Consider the following 9,762-nt stretch of genomic DNA (forward strand, 5'->3'; position numbering starts at 1 on the left):
GCTGTTTTGATGTGCAGCAGGCGTCACTTGTTTCTTTTATTCTGGAATCTGCCAATAGCCTCTTTAAAGCTTCTGACACGTCCCTTAATCTAAACAACAATTTATTGAGGTGAGATATATTTGACTTCCCTCTGCCCTGGCAGGCACAGAGCCCTGTGCAGATTAGGCCAGGTTAAGGGCATCTATTTGAAGCTGTGCCCTTGCTGCACACAATAATCTGCTCCTGAGGTTGGGCCCAGCAGGGATACTGGGGACCTCAGGACCACCATGTGCCTGGCTGAGACCTGGAGGAAAGAGGATGCTGGCGCCTGGCTGCACAAGCTGTCCCACAGATGTGGACTCTCCCCAGGGAGGAGATGGGGACCCTGCAGCAGGATAGAACACCAGTCTCCCCAACAGCAGCTTTGTGGCCCTGCTCCACCACTGACGAGAAACACATCTTGCTCCACACCTCACCCTGCTGCAGCCAGGCTGGGTACTTCCTCAGCTCCCATTACCCCCCTGGCAGGATGGAAATCCCTTCTCTAGCTTCACACACTTGCAGCATGTTCAGGGAGGAGACACATGAGTCTTGCACCTTGCCCTAGAGGGTTTGCAGCTCCACTGAGAACAGGCACACCCCTAAGAACAGGGAGGTTTCTCTGCAGGAGGTGGTGGGTGCAGCAGCAATGGGCAGCAGGGAGATCTGTGGTGCTATGTGAGGAGGCTGCTGGGCTTTCCTGCTTGTCCCCATGTCCAGGCAGGATGTGCAGACCCCAGCTGGGGACTGCACTGCCATGGAGCTGGGGTAAAGTAACAGCCCCACACCCAGGTCACAGGCAGGGAGACAGATGCTCCTGGTCGGGCACCTTCACTTTCCACACCTGGTGATGGTTTTCTCCTCCAGCCCCTCAAACCTATTGCCACACTGGTGTGTCCCAGCCCTGCTCCCACCCTCAGCACAGGCTGCGTGTGTCTGGATGCAGCTGGACAGACCCCAGGATGTGGCTAGGCCAGTCTCCTGAGCAGTCATGACAAACAGCTAAACACTTCCATGGGCTTGCTGTCCTGCTGTGTGGAAATACATTAATTGCATTAGTATTTCCACTGGAAATTATAACTTAGATCCATTAACTTCAGCCAATTTCCTTACCCTGCGTCTGCTTAAAAGGACATCTCTGCTTTTTCCACTGCAGTGTCTTGTCAGTGCCACCGGTGCTAAATTTGTGGCAGGCTAGTCACATCCATGTGACACTTCAGAAGAGGCCACACACTACCTCCACCTCCTGCCTTCCCCTCACTTCCCCCAGAGGTAGTCCAACATCTGAGCTACTGAAAAACAGAAAGCCCTTTTTACGAACAACTAAAGCAGATCCCAAACCCCATTACTAATTAGTAAGGATGTGCTGTAATTTAGATCACCTTGGACGGTCTTTAGGTCATTCACAGGTGTAAAGTCAGAAGGATTAAGGGCTTATAATATTTGTCTGGTACGGCTGTTACCAATTCCAGCAAAAATAATGGAGCTAGCTTCTTGGGTTTCCTGCCACCACAAAGTACACACATGCACACACTCTCTATTTTATGAATGTTTACATACCCGAGCTGCCAGGAATCTCACTCCCGTTGCTTCCCACCACCTTAACACACTTTCCTGTATCTCTGTGAATTTGTTTTCTCACCGAGCAGCTGGTAATATCCCTTTTGCCTGGGAGCAGGCAGAGACCTGACTTCCTCGGGTGCCAGAAAAGCCTGGCAGAGGGCGCACCTACAAGCTGTGGTTTCCATCTCAAGCCATTTACACCTCCCAGTGGCTACCCAGAGATGTTCCATGGAAGAAGTGCAAGGCCAAAATAAAAAGAAGTACTAAAAACTTACAGACAGGTGGGGAAAGGCCACACTGACATCCGCCTACTCCCTCTGAAAGGCCACAGAGTCTGAGGAGGCGCCTGAAACAGAGGAAACATCTACACCCGCATGCAGAGAGCAGCAGAAAGGCACTTCCACACCTACACCTCCAGGGTCACGGCCAACAAAAATAGCATCAGACCCAAAAGATATGTATAGAAGAGTAACTGCAGAAAGCCTTGGCTCATTTTACACCCCCAGCAAAAATAAAGTCAGGAGGTTTGTCCTTCCTCTGTTCCCAGCCTCTGTACATCGGAGCACTGCTGCAGACAAGACGTGTCTGTTTACCTGAGGATTCCCATGGGAGCAGGGGAGTGAAATGCCCAACTCATCTGAAACTCACAAGGGAAAACGTTGCTTGTGACGAAAGCACTTCCCTTTTCTACCTTGAAACTTTGGGAACTGAGTGGTAGGAGGGGGAAAAAACCAAAACACCCCACCCCCACCCTGTTTTCAACAATTCAGGCTTTTTCATACTCAAGTTCTTGCTCAGTAACTCTGATGCAAGCAGATCTGCAGGCTTCCAACTGCCAAATGGCTCCAGGTGAGGGGAAGTGCAGGTGTCTTAAGATAGCAACTTTGTTCTTTTGCCACAGGAGCTGCACCATCATCAAATATATTTGCGGCAAAGCTGGCACTTGGATTCAGTTTATACTCAGCGCTCAAAGTAACCTCTTATTACCCTGGCGGGGAGTTAAACTGGGCAAAGAGTGCAGCCAGCCCATGACACTGTCCCCAGCCTTCAGCAGAGGCCAGTGTGTGAACCCGTGCTCAGCGGCTCGGGGACAAGATAGTGCTGATTTGAACATCCCAGTGCCAAACTGGATCAGACCAAAGGTCTGTTGTGGCTTTCCTCTTACCTCCAAGAGCAGCCAATGCTTATGGGGGAAAAAGGGGATGAAAGAGTGATACTTTTGCTGTGCATTGTCCAGCAACGAGTTGACGAGGTCTGCCTTTGCCTTTAGTAAACCTCCAGGAACTTTTCCTCCATAAATTTGTTGAATTGCTTTTTTGACCTAGTTTATACTTTTGACCTCTACAGCATCATGTGCCAATGAGCCCACAGTTTTATACACACATGCAATTGGAAAAAGTAATCCTTTAAATCTCCTGCCTTTATCATTTCATTCGCTGCCCCCTTCTTCTTCCCCGCCTTCTGGCCACTCTGGCCTGTTTCAGCTCTCGTGCATGAAAGTGGTTCTTAATTCCTCTGCTAAATGTGGGCACAGGTCTAACGCAGAATCTTATCCCTCTGTATTTTGTGACAAGTTTAGCATCTGCTTGCATTTGACCCAGAGAAGAAGAGGGCTCCAAAAGTGGCTCCTGTGCTGAGGACAAGTTTGAGAAGGGCTTGGGAGGTTCTGGACATTTATTCCTGCTTCCCATGCCCAGCTGTAGTATCCCAGCTGCAATGTGCTGGGCCTGGATGGATTGACTCACATAAAAAGGCTAGTGAGCATGGCATTGCATTCATTCACTTTTTCAGTAATCTTCTTTAATAATTGACTTTCATTTATTCATTTACCTATCTTTATTCATTTGCATCTATCAAAGTTCTGGCACGGCTCAGGCGGGTGGTGTGAGGCTCCAATTTTTTCATTCCTCTGCTCGGTGTGAATTCATGCCCACACAAATTCCCACTCTGGCCCGGAGGGCTCTGACTTTTAGCCACGAGGTGGGGTGAGCAGCTAAATTCCTGAGCTGAGCATGTGCGCAGGCAATGCAAGGCAGACCACCATGGAGTCGGGGTTTGCCAAGCTAAATCACTGGAAAAAATTCCTTCTCGGCTTCAGCCTTTGCCACTTGATCCGCGGAAATGTGCAGCCTTAAACCCCAGGTTTCCAAAACAAATGCACACGGGACAAGTGAATAGCACAGAAGCAGCAGGGGCAGAGGGCTGTGCTGGCGGAGGGGCTGCCGGCCCTGGGCTGGCCGCAGTCCCACGCCGAGATCAGCCCCATGCCGTGGCTGGACGACAGGAGGCACCGGGCAAAAGCCAGGCTGGGAGCGACTCGGTAGTGAAATAGTTATCTCGGCAGGCTCTCTCCGTAACTCTTGGAAAGTCCCTGAAATGACGTTTCTAACTAACAATTAAAATGGGTTTAATTATAGAGAGGCCTAGAGCCCTGGGAACAAGCACCATCTACAGAACGAGTAAACAACTGCAGAAAATAATAGGCTGTTTGCTCCCCTGTCTACTCCTCACTTCTGGCCAAGGTGAGGGAAAAAAAAAAGAAACTATAAAGAGAAGGAAATTCGAGGAACCTGATTGCTCTCCTTAAGGAAATAATAATAATAATGATCATAAAAAAAAAAATCTGGAATAGCCCGAGCCTGTGGGCATTTCTCTCAGTTGGTTATTTTGGTTGTTCTTGAAGACCAGAGGAGGGAAAAAAAAATCAGCCCCCAGCGCAAAGTCCAGATGCCGCGACTCCAAAGCAAACAGAGGAGGAAGTGGATCATTTGTTTGAAGTTTCGGTGCGATGGCCGCTCGGGTCAGTGCTCTGCAGCCCAAGGCAGGGGTTTCTGTTCTCCCAGCCAAGCCGGAGTGCAGGGAAGCAGCAAGAGCCTGCAGGGCCGGGGCAGGGCCCCCCTTGCCCACCTGTGCAGGGAAGAGGTCTCAGATGCCATTGCCCAGCCTGGGATGAAACACCCTCTGAAGTTACAGCTGGGGCTAAGGGGGATGACTGGGCAGAGACTGAGCACTGAGGCGCCCTGGTATTGACAATCTTTCAACAGTTGGGCTCATTTTAATTTTTATACAGAAACTGCCACCATTGTCCCCTCTCATCTCTGCCATACCAGTATCAGTATGAATCATTGAATCATACTTTACTAAAACCTGGAACAGGTCACTTGCTTAGAGACAATTTCTTTATTCTTTTTCTTTTTTTCCCAGTTTTAGAGTGTTGAGTGCTGGGGACTGGGAGAAAAGGCAGGATTTATGGAACAGCCTTTTAAAGGGCAGACACGCATTTTAATAACTTAAATTGCTGGGGATGTGAGCTATTTCCCCTTGCAGAGCCCGCCAGGTTTCAGTAAAAGTTTGAAGGAAGGAGCAAGGCTCCGCGGGAGGGGAGGAGTGCGGCGGGTGACCAGCACACAGCCCTCCAGGGCGCAGGGACGCGGCCGGACGCGGCTCCGCGGGGTTTGGGTTTCCCGGTTTCCGCGGCAAGTGTCCGCGAGCCGCGGAGCCGCCGCCCAGCGCGGCCGTTGGGCGCGCGCCCGCCGCTCCCCCCGCGCGAAGCGGAGCGGGACGGCCGCGCGAGCCGGCGGAGGGGAGCTCGCGCGCGGACGCGTGCCGAGTTAAACGCGCGCACGCACGCGGACACACGCGCACAACGTGGACGCACGCGGACAAGAGCGCGGGCACACGCGCACGGGGGCGCGCGCGCGGAGACGGGAGCAGAAACGGACACGCGCGCACAGGCGCGCGGAGTCACTCGGTGCGGCCGCACAACCGCCCCCTCCGGCGCAGCGCAGCGCGGCGCGGCGCGGCGCAGGGCGGGCCTGGCCCGGCACAACCACCCACCCGCCCAGCCGGCCGCTTCGCGTTCTTTTTCCCCCCTCCCCCCTTCCCCTTGTCCCTCCCCCTCTCCTTCCTCCCGAAAGTTTTTTTGGGCCTGCCCGCCCGGGTGATTCAGTCGCAGTGTCAATCACCCTGCCCTCTTCCTCCTCCCCTTTCCCGCCGCCGGCTCCTCCTCCCGGGGGTAAGTCACAAACTTTATAAGTTGAGCTTTCCGCGAGCCCCCTGGAAGCGGCGAGCGGGCGCGGCGGCCGGGCGGGCTGGTGGCGGTGTCGGCGTCGGCGGCGGGGGGAGGCTGCGAGCAGGGGCGCTGGAGGCTGTGCCTTACCCACGCCGTGACTCCTCGTGTCCGAGTGCCGCTGCCCCACTCGCTTCCCCCCTCGCTCGCCGAAGATGTCCACAGCCCTGGTGTCGCCCACCATCTTCGACTTGAGCGAAGTTTTATGCAAGGTAAGGGCGCAGGCGGGGGTTCCGCCGCCAACTTCGGGGCTTTTCAGCTTCCTTAGGGTTCGAGTTCTGGCTTCCCTCTTCCCCTCCCCCCCACTTCGTTTTCTGGTTGTGAGCGAATTCTGCGCCGGGACCGGAGGGCGCAGGACGGGAACCGAGCGCGGCCACCCCGTTTCGGGACGCCGGGGTCTTTCCCGCCCGCGTTTCCCGCCTCGGTCGCTCCGGAGGAGGATGGGTGGGGGAGCCGCCCGCTCTCCCGGCGGGCTCAGCTGCGGCGCCGAGCGGGGGGGTCGGGTCCTTCCCGTGCCCCCGGGGCCGCCGCGCTTCAACACGCCCGGGCGCGGCGCGGAGGGCGGCGGCGCTGCCGCGGGGCCGGGCGGGGGACGAGCGGGCGGACGGGCGGGCTCCCTCCCCGCGGGGCTTGGCCGCCCTCGCCGGCCGCGCTGCGGGAGCGGTTGGGCGGGCGCCGCGCCGCGCGCTGCCCTTCCCGCGCGCCGCCGTCCCCGGGGGTGCTCCCGGGGAAGCGCTCCCGTCGCGCGGGGCTTCGCGCGCCCCCCGCGCCGCGCGGCCGGCTGGCCCCGGGAGCGCTCCGCGCCGCGGACGGGGGGCGCGGCGGGGGCCCGGCCCGCGCGTGGGGCGGCGGAGGCGCCGCCAGATGCGGCTGCGGGGGAGCTGTCGGGGCAGGGCGGCCGCCGCCGCTCCCCGGGCCGCGGCAGGCGGTGGGTGCCCCGCCGCGCTCTCGGCGCTGCGTGGGGATGTCGGAGCATGTGGTGGCAGTAGCAGTGACGTGACCGGCTCTTGCTTTGTCCCCGCAGAGCAACAAGATGTTGAATTACAGCCCCTCGGGTGTCAGCGGGTGCCTGCTGGACAGGAAGGCGGTGGGCACCCCGGCAGGCGGGGGTTTCCCTAGGAGGCACTCTGTCACCCTGCCCAACTCCAAGTTCCACCAGAACCAGCTCCTCAGCAGCCTGAAAGGGGAGCCGGCTCCCATGCTGGGCCCCCGCGAAAGCCGCTTCCGGGACCGCTCCTTCTCAGAGGGTGGCGAGCGCCTACTGCAGCAAAAGCAGCCCGGGGGACAGGTCAACTCCAGCCGCTACAAGACGGAGCTGTGCCGCCCCTTCGAGGAGAACGGCGCCTGCAAGTACGGTGACAAGTGCCAGTTCGCCCACGGCATCCACGAGCTGCGGAGCCTCACCCGTCACCCCAAGTACAAGACCGAGCTGTGCCGCACTTTCCACACCATCGGCTTCTGTCCCTATGGGCCGCGCTGCCACTTCATCCACAACGCGGAGGAGCGCCGCGCCGTGGCGGGGAGCCGGGAGCCCGCCGTCACCGACAGACCCCGCCTGCAGCACAGCTTCAGCTTCGCCGGCTTCCCCAGCACTGCTGCCAGCGGGCTGCTGGACAGCCCCACTTCCATCACGCCACCGCCCATGCTGAGCGCCGACGACCTGCTGGGCTCCCCCACCTTGCCTGACTGCGCCAGCAACCCTTTCACCTTCTCCAGCCAGGAGCTGGTCAGTCTCTTTGCCCCCAGCATGGGGGTGCAGGTGCCCAGCGGGAACTCCCCCACCACCTTCTTGTTCAGGCCCATGTCCGAGTCCCCCAACATGTTTGACTCGCCACCCAGTCCTCAGGACTCCCTCTCTGACCAGGAGGGCTATCTGAGCAGCTCCAGCAGCAGCCACAGCGGCTCAGATTCCCCTATCCTGGACACCTCAAGACGTCTTCCCATCTTCAGCAGACTCTCCATCTCCGACGACTAATCTGGGGTTTACTCTTGCCCCTCCCCACCTCTATTACAATGTTAAGCTGAACTCCCCCCACCTTGTCCCCAATAGCCCAAGCTGGATGTTAACATGTCCACGTGCCTGCCTGATACCCACTGGCTTAAACCTTAAGTGCCAAAATTACGATGAGAAGCAATAACGTTTACAAAATTAGTGCCTTTTAACACTTTTCACTGTGACTGTATTACCTCTCCAGCTGCAGAGGGCACCAGCAGCTCTGTGCATTTCCAGATGTGCAGGAAGTGTCCGAATCCGGCTCCCTCCACTGGCCACGTACTGCATCGCCCTCTCCCAGTCCCTTCCCGACTGGCCAGTTTCTGCTAGGCTGCAGGCATGTGAGCAACTGTTAACATCCAGCCCTCTTTTCTCCCCTCCCCTTAAAAGACTAAATCTTGCCTGGATCCGCTCAGGTCTGCAGGAAGAAAAGCTGAGAACGGACAAAGATTGTAGCATGAGTGGGACTTCGACTGGGAGGAAGAAAACAAAAGAAAAGCAAAAAACAGATGGACTATGAGAGACTTGATTTTGGTGCTAAAAGTTCCCCATGTATACATGTGACATCTTAAAACAAATAAAGAAATGGAGGGGTGGGGCTAACAGAAGTCATTCCACACACACAAGTTCGTGTAAACAAAGTTCCAGTAGACATAGCTTTAATGGTTTTGCTCTAGAGTACTTTAGATCTATCTTAGAGCACTCACGCCAAGCTTTTTATTATTTTTTTCTGGGTTTTTAATTTTGTATAACTTTTCAGAAATTGGAGAGCAAATTTTGCTTGTCACTGCACAACAATATAAAAAGCTTATTTAACTTATCAAAACGTATTTATTGCCAAAACCTTTGCTTTTTAATTTTGTTCATATTTATCAGGATGATGAATCCATAGAATATATTCTTTTATGTTTAAATTATGATCTTCCATATTAATCTTAAGATTGTGAAGTGTCTTTTTTCCTTTTTTCCCCACAGTTTAATATATTATACTACAATGACATTTTTTGTAACTTTACACTTTTTTGGTTATTTTATTTTAAAAAATGAAAAATTAATTTAAAAAAATGCAAAAACTGTGTTTGGATTATTTATTTTAGAACTCCCTCCCCCTTTTTTTGTGTTGGACTGCAAATGGAGTTGTTGTGCATCTTTGCCTTTTCTCTTCTCCTTCTCTTCTCCTCTCCCGGGTCTTGCCTACCTGGGCTTTAGAATGTACATACCTGAGCTCTGTTGCGAGACAACGTGGAAGGAAGACCTTTTTCTTCCTCTTATTGTATAGATTCTTCAAGGAGAAAAGCCTTGGGCTCAAAGTGCCTATCTGAAGACATTCCAAATACAGTTTGTCTTTGCATTTCTGTATTCCAAGTTTGGAGTTTTCCTTGCCAAGGTGAATGGGACTGGCACAAAGAGAATAATGAATGTAATTTTTTTTTCCCCCTGTTACTGTTCGCTACACTGCTTTTTCTTCCTCTTTGTGTGAGTTTATTTAAAAGAGAATCTCTTTTGTAATGACTGTTTGCAGTTTAAATCAATAAACCCCAAGTTTTTTCAAGAAACTGACAGTGGAGCTGGTTTTACTTGGAAAAATTGAGGGGCTGGTTTTAGACAACCCCACAAATGCAGGTGCTTCCCTTCTCTTGACCCTTGAAGTGCCCGCAGTGTGCCCAGGCGTCCCTCCATCGTTCCTCGCTGATGCAGCGGGTCAGCCGTGCAAGTGCTTGGGAGCAGGTCAGTGGCAGCAAATACTGCTGTGGTAGGTGTGACCTACCCCGGTGGTCTCTAACCTTCTCTGTCTCTTATGGAGTGCTCGAGTCACTCAGTCTATTCCTGACAAGTTCTTTCTGATGAGCATGGCTTAACATGGGATTGGCTTTTGTTGCTTGTGTGTGGCTTTTGTTGCGTGTTTTGTGTGTTCCTGCATAGCTCCTTCCTCTTCAGGGAGGGCTTATGTGCGTTTTGAGTGAGGCTGAAGTGGGATGTCAAAATGTTAGTGATACTCCAAATCTCAGTCCTGGCTTTTTGGTGGTACTGGTCTGCTTGCACAAAGGAGCTCTTTGGTGCTTTGTGGGGGAGAGGAACATGAACCCCCAGTGAAGGCTCAGGTGTATGCACACATCA

The 9,762-nt window shown here is 54.1% G+C and overlaps 1 protein-coding gene across 1 annotated transcript; it reads left to right on the plus strand.

Annotated features, from left to right (window-relative positions):
- The first annotated feature begins 5,548 nt into the window (after positions 1-5,548).
- On the plus strand, positions 5,549-9,200 carry ZFP36L1 (ZFP36 ring finger protein like 1). Its single transcript, XM_030949929.1, has 2 exons — positions 5,549-5,863; positions 6,676-9,200. The coding sequence occupies exons 1-2, from the start codon at positions 5,807-5,809 to the stop codon at positions 7,624-7,626; spliced, it is 1,008 nt and encodes a 335-aa protein (XP_030805789.1). The 5' UTR covers positions 5,549-5,806; the 3' UTR covers positions 7,627-9,200.
- Positions 9,201-9,762: the final 562 nt, after the last annotated feature.

The sequence above is a fragment of the Camarhynchus parvulus genome, chromosome 5 (assembly GCF_901933205.1).
Source record: "Camarhynchus parvulus chromosome 5, STF_HiC, whole genome shotgun sequence".
NCBI lineage: Eukaryota > Metazoa > Chordata > Aves > Passeriformes > Thraupidae > Camarhynchus > Camarhynchus parvulus.